This window comes from Cetorhinus maximus, chromosome 4, assembly GCF_964194155.1.
Source record: "Cetorhinus maximus chromosome 4, sCetMax3.hap1.1, whole genome shotgun sequence".
NCBI classification, from domain to species: Eukaryota; Metazoa; Chordata; class Chondrichthyes; order Lamniformes; family Cetorhinidae; genus Cetorhinus; species Cetorhinus maximus.
Window position 1 is genome coordinate 49,564,294 of NC_135882.1, and position 12,987 is coordinate 49,577,280.

The 12,987-nt window shown below is 46.4% G+C and overlaps 1 protein-coding gene across 6 annotated transcripts in view; it reads left to right on the forward strand.

Annotated features, from left to right (window-relative positions):
• The window catches only part of col15a1b (collagen, type XV, alpha 1b), a 371,940-nt gene that overhangs the window by 151,587 nt on the left and 207,366 nt on the right, over nt 1–12,987 (forward strand). For all 6 annotated transcript variants that reach the window (XM_078540165.1, XM_078540166.1, XM_078540161.1 and 3 more), the window contains 2 exons: nt 2,060–2,134; nt 2,238–2,336. In XM_078540165.1, coding sequence (XP_078396291.1) covers nt 2,060–2,134; nt 2,238–2,336 — 174 coding nt within the window. The remainder of the gene's footprint in view (nt 1–2,059; nt 2,135–2,237; nt 2,337–12,987) is intronic.

A 12,987-nucleotide genomic window follows, 5' to 3' on the forward strand; every position in this document is an offset into this window, starting at 1 on the left:
CCTTATGGAGCCCAGGGTCCCAAATGCTTTTTAACAGCATGATCAGCTTGTCCTGTTACCTTCAAAGATCTGTGTACTTAGACCCCTCACCTCAGAATCACAGAACTTTAACAGCACAGAAGGAGGCCGTTCGGCCCATCGTGTCTGCACCGGCTTTCCAAACGAGCATTATGACCTAGTGCCATTACCCTGCCTTTTGCCTGTGCCCCCTGCCCCTCGCCACCCCAACTTTCCCTGTTCCTGCCCCACCAATAAAGAAAATATTTACCAGTTTTTCAGGCCATTCACAGCGTGTTGGAAGCAGTGGTGACATTACTAACCAGCCAAACTAGCATTGACGAGCTGGGTGTGCAAGGTCACATTACACTCCAGAAAAACAGCCTCTATTGTCCAGCACAATAGCATAGTTACTGTATAGAGAGCTAAACTTTTCTCCTGTGGCATTCATACAATCATGGCCAGAAATTGGAAATACAGTTTAATATTCACTTAACACATTGTGCGCATCCTTTTTAAGAGTATCAGCCATGTTTCATTCATCCCTGAATCAGATGGTTGAGGCTTCAAGTCCAACTCCAGAGTCTTGAGCTCATCATCTGGGCTGCCTCTTCACTGCAGTGATTGAGAGGGTGCAGTATTGTGGGAGAGGCTGGCTGTCAGATGAGGTCCTAAACCATCTCACTTCTCACTTCAGCTCCATTTGAAGAAGAATAAAGGAGTTCGTCCTGTTATTTTGTCAGCTGCAGGAAAGTTGGGAGATTGGCCCCCTACTGGGACCCCAATGGAGCCACTTAAGTCGACAATTCGGGGCCACTTTCTATCTCTACTAGTTGGGGGGGTGGGGGTGAGTAGTGGTGGCCTGCAGTTGCATGGAGAGACCACCCAGTGAAACCTTGCAGCCCCACCCCCCCCCCCCCCCCCCCCCCCTCCCCCTACCCCCCGAGAAGGCTGTATGGAGTGAGTTCTCCTTTTGGGGCACTCCAACTCCAAGGCCAACGGACACCAATGTGACACCCCCATGTGCCTCATGACCCACTCTCCGATCGCCAGGGGCTTCCTGTCTAGCCCCAGCATCCGCCAACCCCACTTACCCCTCTTCATGGTTGTCCGGCCTTTGAGGTGCTCTCCACTTGCAACAACAGCCTCAGCAGTGGCCACTGCTAGCGATGGCGCTGCTGAGGACGCTAAGCTGTCAGCCCACTAATTGGGCCGGTAGCTCTTGGTGGGTGGGCCACAATCCTTGAGGAACCATCAACCCTTAATTAGGATGGCGGCCCCGGCGGCAGCCGCCTAATTGGCCAGACCCTCTGTGTATTTCCAGCATTTTCGATTTTCATTTCAGGTTTCCAGCATCCACAGCAGCTTGCTTTTGTATTGGTTCTCCCTGGTATTCCGGCCAATGTTTATTCCTTATCCTTGACTTTAGACAAATGATGTAGTCATTCATTTAATTGTGGGAAGTTTGTACGCAATTTTGGCAGCTATATTTCCTGCATTACAGCAATGACTTCAAAGCACTTCGTTGGCTATACAGCATGTTGGGCTATCCTGAGGACATGATAGATGCTTTAGAAATGCAATCTTTTTATTTTACATGTTGTCTTCGTATAAACACCTTGAACAGGGAGAGAGCAAGCATAGTAAGAGTATTCCAGCCTCTGATTCAGAAAGTGCAGGATTCAAATGCTGCTCCAGACAGTCTTGCTGAGCGAAGACTGGAGTTCCAGCTGTGAATACTGAGTTGACGACTAGCCTGATACCCATATCTGGTGGGGCTATGTGGATTCCATCACCCGCCCCCCAGCCCCACTCACTGTATGGGTTGTGAGAATATAGAAAACCCTTCAGTTGTATTGGGCTAACTACCATGCCGACTGGTATAATGATAGTCACCACTATGAAAGGATGTTCACATCAGTCTGTGAATCTTTCATGTTATTCTCCAAGGGAGTAGGGTGAAGATATGAAAACAACAAGGGCAGGAATCACTCCTGTCAGCACTCTTTGGATTTCCAGATCAAAGTTTTTGAAATCTTTAATCTTGTTCCGTGTTTTCCAGGGATCCATCCAAGAACTGACGATTAAATCAGACCCACGTGCCAGCGAAGATCAATGTTATGAGGCTGAGCCCGATGTGAGTAAACTTTCCATTTCCTTGTATCCTTCTCAAGACTGATTTAATGCTTTCTCTTTAATCACTAGATTTTTATTTGTCGATATTGATTGCTTTGCCACAGGGATCTTCTGGAGACGCTAGCGGTGATGGTAGTGGTCAATATATTCCGCAGGAGCATGGAGGCATTAAACCCCAAATTCAGCACATTACTCCAAGCCCTGTGAGTGACAATGGAAGATTACTGTTCTCTTGTGGAGTTTCTCTTTCTTTACGCTTGACATCTTTGCCTTCTGTGGCTCGAACTATTCTTACAGTTAAGCCCCAGCTTGCTGACACATCCTGATAATTTGGGTAGAGTAGTGTTGTGTCCTGGTTTTGTTCCTGAGCAGTAAGGATGGCAGGTTTCCTTCTCTAAAGGACATTACTGACCCATTTGAGTTTTTACTACAATTCTGACAGCTGCATGGTATTGATGCCAGTTTTTTCAAATTTTCAAACTGCTATGGCTGGTTTTGATACGTCTTTTAGATGGTTAGGCCTCTAGTGGACTTGCTGAGGGTGAACAATGGCCCTTTGCTCCATCGAGACCAACCTTCTACTTTCACTGTGCCAGCCCATATCCAACTGTATTTGGAATGCCCCAGTGTAATTTTGTCTATTCTTCTGCCAGGTAAATTATTCTGGAACTCTTATTATTCCTTGAGTAAAGTTCTACCTCATAGCTTTGTATTCACTTTTTATTATGTGCAGGCCCAGGTATTATCAAGGGATTATTTAGAATTTGGTTGGAATCTGTACAGTCTAAATTTTGGATGGTACGGTTGTTTAAAATAATGGGATAGAAATTGGTATGTGTTGTGCCCATTTTTCAGGCATAGAACTGGCACAAAGCATTCCACTCTGGCAGTGAGATGGCTTGAGTCCAACCTGTGCAGGTGTTGGAAAATTCAGCGAACAATATTTGTAGGCATCCAGCTGGTAACCTAAAATAGATATTAGGTCCCCTACCTATGTAAATTTGTGTCGATGACCCCCCCCATCAAGAATGTTGTTGGTGATGAGGGATACAGGAGTCGGGCTTCCCCGCTTAGGATTCTGCAGCACCCCACCTTGGTCTCTGGTGAAAGGTAGATGAAAAATTTTTGAATCAGTCCTGCTTAACCCCCTCCTAGCCTGTTCCAACTGTTTTCCTCCAACCCACCCTGAATTTACCTAAGGGCCACTGCAGACCAGGTGGCCCGTCACTGGTGCTTTCATTCAGGTGAGCTGCCTGTAGAAATGTGACCAGCATCAACAACTTATGCTGAGTATGTTCTTGAGGATTATCGATTCTTATGCCTCTTGATTTGAGCACGTGCTGGTAGCACAGTGTCAACTCTGGACTCAAATTCAAGTCAGACCAAGATCTACCCCACCATGTATTCAATTCTGGGAACTGGACTCAAATCGAGGACAGGTTGAATGGATGGAATATGCCAGAATGTCGGTAGACTGGCAACCCAATCCCTATTAGGTGCTAGTTTATGGCACAAAACTGCCCATAAATTCATCCTAATTTGCACCAGGTTAGAAGCCTGTGCTTTGTACCAATGTTAAACTTTGTAGTGTTAATCTGAACACAACTTGACTACAGGGTGAAGCAGATTCCCAGAGCCAGAAGGAGGGAATCAAGCTCCGTGTTTCGTTGTAAGTGGGAGATCATCACTCGGTTGGTAGTACTCTCCCTTCTGAGTTAGAAAGTTTGGAGGTTTGCGCACAACTCCAGAGTTTTGTGCACATATTCTAGGCTGGCCAGTGCAGTACTAAGGGAGTGCTACACTGTTGGAGGTGCTGTCTTTTGAATGAGATGTTAAGCTGTGGCCCTAACCACTATCTTGTGTAAAAGATTCCATAGCACTATTAAAAGAAGAGGTGTTCTCCTGATGTCCTGGCCAATATTTATCCCTCAACCAACTTCAATGAAAAAAAATCATCTGCTTATTATCACATTGCTGTTTGTGGGCCCTTGCTGTGCACAAATTGCCTGCTGAATTTCCTGCATTACCTCAGTGTGATGCCACTACCAAACACATCTTCCCCTCACCCGCTCCTCTCAGCATTCCAAAGGGACTGTTCCCTCGGCTACATCCTGGTCCACTCCTCAGTCACCCCTAACACCCTCTCCCTTTCCTAAGTCGCCTTTCCATGCAAGCACAAGAGATGCAACGCCTGACCTTTCACCTCCTCCCTTCTCACCATCCAAGGCCCCAAACACTCCTTCCAAGTGAAGCAGCGATTTACTTTACTTCTTTCAATATTGTATACTGGATTCACTGTTCACGATGTGGTTTCCTCTACACTGAGCAGACCAAACGTAGACTGGGGGACCGCTTTGTGGAACATCTCTGTTCAGTCTGCAAGCATGGCCCAGAACTTTCTGTCACTTATCATTTCAATTCTCCATCTTGCTTCCACTCTGACCTTTCTGTCCTTGCTCTGCTACAGTGTTTCAATGAAACTCCAACACAAGCACGAGGAACAGCACCTCATCTTTCGTCCCGACACCCTCCAGCCTAATGGACTCAATATTGAGTTCGACAACTTTAGATCATAACGTCTGCCTTTATCTAGTTCTAGTTTTTTTTGCTAGCTTGTTTCTTTCTTTATCCCTTCATGTTGTATTCAGATGGAGCTAATCACACCTCATCTGGAACATCTGTTTGTTTACTATACCCACCGTCAATCTCTTTGGCTTTTGCATCATGAAATCTTTTGTTATTTAATCTCTCCTGCCCTGCATCCTATCTCAGACCTTCCCTTTTGTTCTTCCTGCCCCCTCCCCCACTTCTACTGGCTTAAAAGCTCTTACAAATCTATTTTCCTTCAGTTCTGATGAAATGTGACCCGAAATAATAACTGTCTTTCTCTCCAGAGATACTGCCCTAACCTGTTGAATATTTCCAGCATTCTTATTTTTATTTCAGATTTCCAGCATCTGCAGTATTTTGCTTTTATAAAGAGTGCGTGGGTTCCAGTGGACCCTTTGCAAACCTGCATGACCTTAATTTAAATGAGCAAGGGTTCTCTGATTATTTAAATACCCTCACTGTGGGGAGACAGCTCAGGGCATAGTGTGTCTCTTGGGCAGGAATTCTCGAGTCCCAGATGAGGAGGAGTTGAGCAATGTGCAAATACTGCCTGGCTGGAACCCTAACTGCAGCTACTGATGGAGGTGGATAACTGCACTGTGAAAGCATCCTTATTGATTATTGTTGTAATCTGCCACACTCCCATTTCAAGGTTTGAAGGTGTTCAGGAGCCTCTTGAAAATGATGTGATGTGCCTGAGACAAAAGGATGGCGATCACTGCACTTTCTGAATATTTTAATCATCAGGTACATCGGCCTGAATCATTCTGTGCCTATCCCTATATTTGTGAAAGGCAAAAGAATTAAGCTCCTCCTCAAATGTAATTTAAAACATAGCATGAACAACAGGAATGGTTTCCTTGGTGACTTAGCAGGCTCCTGAGTGCCCTCACAAACCAGTTGCACAGTGGAACAAAATGCCCAAAATTAATTACAGCAGAGATTACTAGACACCCCGTGTCAGAACATGTTGATGAATTTCACAGAAGAAAAGGAAATCGCTGTGCAACAAACCACTTCCCAATGCTGTTTGCACCTTTTGGTATTAAACGTATCAAGGCCAGAATTTGCATGTCTGTCTCTTTTGTCCTCACTCCCATTGTTGCTGAGAACTCTCTCATGCTCCTTTTCTCATGTGGGACAATTCCATTTTCGACTAAATTTTCGCAATGTTATTCCCACCTCCTCGCATTGAGGTCGAGTTTTAGGATGCCAAACGCTCTTCAGTATTTCTTCCAGGTAGCCATGCTTCATCCTGTCCTTAGCCAACATTCACAAACATTCACATCACAGTAGGTGTAGTGATCATGAACAAGAATCTGGCCGATTTCTCTCCTCACTCATCTAGGCAACATGGTCTGGATTTTCAGCCTGAGATCGGGAACCCAATGGCCGGATCATTTCCAGATCCCTACCCTGCATTGGTGTCAGTGTCAGTGACACCACACCATTTTTAAAAGGAAAGCCCCTAATTGGCCCAGAGGCGAGTTTGGTGCCAGTTAGTGCACCAGGCACAGCCTGGAGGTGGGGTTTTGTGATGCGGGTGATTCTAAAAGGCGAACGGCAGCCATTACTGGGTTTGCTGTTGCCTGGAGGAATGGAACAGGCAGGAAAGCAGAAGGCCAGCAGCCTCATGGTCTGCACAAGTGCCTAAACACTCACTCCTCAAGTACTCAAGCTGCTCTGCTTAAACCATGGCAACTTTTGTGCCATTGCATGAGCTCCTCCGTTTGACTTTTTTTATACAAGATTTTTCATCAGCAGCCTCAATGAATAATAGCTCCTCCCCAGTGCTCCCGACAGCTGTGCACTAACACGCCCAAAAAACAATTGGCTTTTCCCATTATTACCTTTGAAATTGTAATCAGTCTCTCTCTAGCCTGTTAACAAGCTCTTCAATGATCCTTTCCTATGTCCCAGGCCAGCCAACTGAATCTGCTGTGAGACATGGATTACTGCACTAAAGCTAATGTGCTTCTCATAAGATACTGAACAGATTGCTTTTAACTCTATTTTAGATGATAACCATATTACAGGTGTTAAGTAGAAAGGGTAGTAAGTACCCCTGACTGGGGACATGTCTCATCCCTCAGATAATCCCCAATCATAAGACATAGGAACAGAAATTAGGCCATTCGGCCCATCGAGTCTGCTCCGCCATTCAATCATGGCTGATAAGTTTCTCAATCCCATTCTCCCGCCTTCTCCCCATAACCTTTGATCCCCTTACCAATCAAGAACCTATCTATCTCGGTCTTAAATACACTCAATGACCTGGCCTCCACAGCCTTCTGTGGCAATGAATTCCATAGATTCACCACTCTCTGGCTAAAGAAGTTTCTCCTCATCTCTGTTCTAAAAGGTCTTCCCTTTACTCTGAGGCTGTGCCCTCGGGTCCTAGTCTCTCCTACTAATGGAAACATTTTCCCCACGTCCACTCTATCCAGGCCTTTCAGTATTCTGTAAGTTTCAATCAGATCCCCCCTCATCCTTCTAAACTCCATCAAGTATAGACCCAGAGTCCTCAAACGTTCCTCATATGTTAAGCCTTTCATTCCTGGGATCATTCTCGTGAATCTCCTCTGGACCCTCTCCAGGGCCAGCACATCCTTCCTGAGGTACGGGGCCCAAAATTGCTCACAATATTCTAAATGTGGTCTGACCAGAGCCTTATAAAGCCTCAGCAGCACATTCCTGCTTTTATATTCTAGTCCTCTCGAAATAAATGCCAACATTGCATTTGCCTTCCTAACTACCGACTCAACCTGCAAGTTAACCTTAAGAGAATCCTGGACTAGGACTCCTAAGTCCCTTTGCACTCCAGATTTCTGAATTCTCTCCCCATTTAGAAAATAGTCTATGCCTCTATTCTTCCTACCAAAGTGCATGACCTCACACTTGCCCACGTTATATTCCATCTGCCACTTCTTTGCCCATTCTCCTAATCTGTCCAAATCCTTCTGCAGCCTCCCCACCTCCTCAATATTATCTGTCCCTCCACCTATCCTTGTATCATCTGCAAACTTAGCCAGGATGCCCTCAGTTCCTTCATCTAGATCATTAATGTATAAAGTGAAAAATTGTGGTCCCAACACTGACCCCTGCGGAACTCCACTAGTCACCTGCCGCCATCCTGAGAAGGACCCCCTTATTCCCATTCTCTGCCTCCTGCCAGACAGCCAATCTTCTATCCATGCTAGTACCTTGCCTCTAACACCATGGGCTGTTATCTTACTGAGCAGCCTCCTGTGCGGCACCTTGTCAAAGGCCTTCTGGAAGTCCAAGTAGATAACATCCATTGGCTCTCCTTTGTCTAACCTACTCGTTACCTCCTCAAAGAGTTCTAACAGATTTGTCAGGCATGACCTCCCCTTGATGAAACCATGCTGACTTTGCCCGATTTTATCATGCACTTCCAAGTATTCTGAAATCTCATCCTTAATAATGGGCTCTAAAATCTTACCAACGACCGAGGTCAGGCTAATCGGCCTGTAATTTCCCATCTTTTGCCTCACTCCCTTCTTAAACAGGGGGGTTACATTAGCGATTTTCCAGTCCTCTGGGACCCTCCCTGACTCCAGGGACCTCTGCTGACACAATTCTCACTTGCAGTTCCAAGCAGTCACCTGTGCTGCACCCGGGGAAACTGCATCAGCTCCCACGATAAGTGAGGGTAACCTGTAGATTTGTTCCCTGGCTGACCAGGGAAAACCCATGGACGGATGTGGTGAGTAAAGTGCTGCAATTGCCAAAGGACTAAACAGATATAGCATTGCAACACCAAGTGAAACTTAACATGTCAAAGTTGAACCACTGAGGAAACTGGTGCCAACTTTACTCGTTCTGGACCGGTCATTGCAAAGAACAACATCACAAGGCTGGTTTCGGCTTTGCCATCAAGTACAGCAACAAAGGCAATTGAGAACTTTCCCAAAGAAATCGGTTTGACTGCCTGATGACAGTAAGATTTGCCATTTGCTGCAGAATGTTTTACCACCATCACCAGTGCCTATGATCTAACCATGACTAACCAAGACAAAATCAAAGGCACATTTTATGAAGATCTAGATCATATTGGGACTGAACTTCCTTAGAGCGGCAATCAGCGTTGGATTGCCTCTCCATACCCAATTTCCAGCCTGATTTTTTTTCCCCACCTTGTTGGAAGTCAGGTGGGGTCAGGCTTGGGGAAGGGAGTGGGAGAGGGGGTGTCAGGCCTTTTGGGTGGCAGGGTCGGGTCTCAGGTCAGGCTGGGCCTGGGGGTAGGACGAGGGCGGGGCGCAGGCGGGGCTGGGGGCAGGGTGAGGCGGGGGAGAGCGTCAGACCTTGGTGGCCCGGGGGAGTGGGGTGGGGGGGGGGGTGGGAGAGGACCTTGGTAGGGCCTCAGAGGGTTTTGGTGGGGGGAGGGTGTTGGGCCTTGGGTTGGATCAGATTGGGCCTGGGGTGGGGGTGAGAGTTGGGCCTGACAGGGGGGAGTCCCAGTGGGGATGGGGGGAATCCTGTGGTGAGGTGGTTGAGTTAGTGGGGTGAGACCCCAGGGGAGTTGGGGGCAATGGGGGAAGTCCCATGGCTATGTTGGTCTGGGTCTGCACAATAGTTTCCCAGAAGTCAGAAGTGGTTTTAATTCTTCTAATTTTTTCTGGGTACCTATTGATGGAACCCAGTTGGAACCATCCGAAGTTTGCGACTTAAATCGTATTTTTCGGATGGTTCCCAGTGGGGATAATTGCCAGTGGGAAGTTTGTACTTCTGGGCAGTTGGCATGCAAACCTTACCTAGGAACCAACAGAAGGGATTCCCCGGCCCTTCGTTTAGGTGTCCCCCTTCTCCAAACGATGACTCTGTGGAGCTCGGAAGTTACGGCCCAGTATCTCTGGTATCTAAGATTGACAAACTCCTCGTCCTGGGTAACATCAACATCAAACCTGGCAGAGTCTCAATGGCAAACAGGACAATGGAAATTACAACAGCCTCTTGTGTATACCCAATTTTCATCACTGCACCATTGGTGGCCTTGCCTTCAGTTGCCTGCTTACCAAGCTTGGGAATTCCCTCACTACAGCTCTCCCCTTGGGGACACCAGAGGTAATGGTGTGTAAGTAGGAGTGGAAGCCGTTGCAGGTGATGCTCTGACTAAGATTAGATAAATAAGAATGGAACCAGGCGAGAACAGTTCCACCCAGCTGGGCAGCAGTGGAGAGGCAAGAGAGGCAGATCCAGTGGTGACTATTTAGCCAAAAGCCTCAATGATCTATTTCAAACTGTGGTACTCGGAAAATTTTGCCCAGAGTTCGGAAATGCTTCAATTGTCCACTTCACATGGGAAAGGGAAGCCATTTTACTTGTGTTAATCACTGAGGAATCTCTTGTTATTGCTGGAAAAACCTTGCAAGAGTGAGGCTCAGTCGCTTTATGTGACACTTTGGTAGATTTTTTCAGCAATGTGGATTCAGAAAGGGAAGAGATACAACTGATGTCATCTTCACAGCTAAAAGCTCCAAGTAAAATGTGCAGAGCAAAATGTAGACCTTTACTTTGTTTCTGTTGACCCAACAGAATCACTGACTTTTAACGGCAAAGAAGGAGGCCATTCGGCCCATCATGTCTGCACCGGCTCTCCAAATAAGCATTGTGACCTAGTACCATTGCCCTGCCTTTTTCCCATACCCCTGTACATTGTTTCCATTCAAATAATCATCTAATGCCCTCTTGAATGCGTCAATTGCACCTGCCTCCGCCACACTTCCAGGCAGTGCATTCCAGACCCGAACCACTCATGTGAAAAAGTTTTTTCTCACGTCACATTTGCTTCTTTTGCAAATCACTTTAAATCTGTGCCCTCTCGTTATTGATCCTTTACGAGCGGGAACAGCTTCTCCCTATCTACTCTGTCCAGCCCCCTCATGATTTTGAACGTCTCTATCAAATCTCCTCTTAGCCACCTTCCCTCCAAGGAGAACAGTTCCAGCTCTCCAATCTGTCTTCGTAACTGAAGTTTCTCATCCCTGGGACCATTCTTGTAAACCTCTTTTGCCCTCTCTCCAATGCGTTCACAACCTTCCTATAATGTGACGCCCAGACTGTACACAGTACTCCAGCTGAGGTCTAACGAGTGTCTTGTATAAATTCAGTATAATCTCCCTGCTGTTGTACACTATGCCCCTATTAATAAAGCCCAGGGTACACTATGCCCCTATTAATAAAGCCCAGGATACAATGTGCTTTATTAACTGCTCTCTCCACCTGTCCTGCCACCTTCAATGATCTATGCACATATACACCCAGGTCTTTCTGCTTCTGCAACCCCTTCAAAATTTCATCCTTTATTTTATATTGTCTGTCCATGTTCTTCCTACCAAAATGCATCACTCTGAAATGGCCTATTAAGCCACTCAGTCCAAGGGCAATTGGGAATGGGCAATAAATGCTGGCCTTGCCAGCGACGCCCACATACCATGAACGAATAAAAAAAAAATCATGGCAGCCTGCTCCCATGGAGCATTATTTGCTAGAAGCAGGACTTCTGTCCCTGACCCAGGATGGAGCCCTGCCTGTGGTCCCAGCATGCCACTCGAAGGAGCAGTGGACACTGCTAGGGCTACATGCAGTACCACCGCATGCCAGAGCCCACCCGATCAGGCGAGTCCGTGGTCACACAGCAGGGACGGGAAGGGGAGTGGTGGGGAGAGGGGGTGAACATTGTGATGGCAAGGCCAGGTGGGGTGGGAACCCAGGGTGGGCAGGGTTGAGGACAGACTTTTGGGGGGGCGCCCAATCTGGAAAGGAGACCAGCGATGGAAGCGAGGCCCGAGCAGGGTGACCTACTGGCTTCCCCCATCCCTCAACTCCTCTGGCTTGCATAGCAGGCGAGAACGGGCCCTTAAGTGACCAATAATGGGCTCTTTAAGGGCCTCAGTTGGAGTGAGGACGAGTGGGCCGCCCTAGGCCTCACCTTCTCCCCATGTAAAATTGTGGACAGGTTGAGGAGGGCGGGTTGGCGTCAGGAAGGCCACCCAGGGAATTTTAGCCCCCTCCCCCTGCCTATAACATTCTGCCCATTGTCTCTCTCAACAGATGCTGTCAGACCTGCTGAGTATTCCAACAGTCTGTTTTATTTCAGATTTCCAACATCTGCAGTATTTTGCTTTCATTTCCTTCGGCAAGTCAGGTAAGCTAATGATAAAAGCAAAATACTGCAAATGCTGGAAATCTGAAACAAAAACAGAGAATGCTGGAAAAACTCAGCAGGTCTGGCAGCATCTGTGGAGAGAAAAACAGAGTTAGCATTTCGAGTCCAATAGGACTCTTCTTCAGAGCCTAAACTAATGATTTGAATTGGATGCCTTCCAACCTGAAAATGCAAAGATACAGGCAGATACATTCCTCCCAAGCTAAATTGTGAGATTAGGTCCCTAATAAATGGAGGAAACTCATTGTTCAAAGAGACATTTCCAACAAATAACCCTTTGCAGATTCCCTTCACGGAGGGCTCTGCATCCCAATCAGTTGCGTTCGTTGACTGAAATTTAAGTAACTTGTCTTTATAAAGAATTTTGCCTTCATTTGCAATTACAAAACAGAGCTGGCTGTGTATAAAGCACGGGATGCAGCTACAGTAAGGCTCTTTGTGATTAGTTAATCACCTCATCATCACGCTATATGACTTGGCTGGCCACTTGGTCATATGCTTGGAGGGCTTTTTAATGGTGGCTAATTTAGAAAATGGTTAAAGCTGCACAGTCCACTTTTTCTCGCATTGAGATCTCATGTGGTAACAAAAGGTTTTGCAGTGTTGATGGAAGCTTAAATGTGGTCGATCTATGCTTAAAAGAATATATAGAGAGAGAAAACAAAGTGATTACAAATGAGGACATTTATAGTACTTAGACAGAAAAGCTGACGAGTATGTATTAATGTAGCAGGAGAAAAGCGGCTGAATGTAGCTATGAGTGAGAGGCATTGAGATGAGTGACTTGCTGTGACAAAGTACAAGGAGAGCCACAAATTCAAGATCAGGCTATATTTTGCATTCTGCTCAGCAACAAGTACGGTTCTGACTTTTAATTACTGCCGTTTTAAACAAGCGATTGTCAGCATCTGCCCACAAGATACCTTCAGTTCCTTTTCCCACAGAACCTCGATTCTAAACAATGCCGCTTCTCAATTTAAAATATGGAGCTTGAAAGCAAGCGAATGATGTCAAATTTATATTGTTGTTCAGTTCAAGCCCCTTTTTCGTGAGGA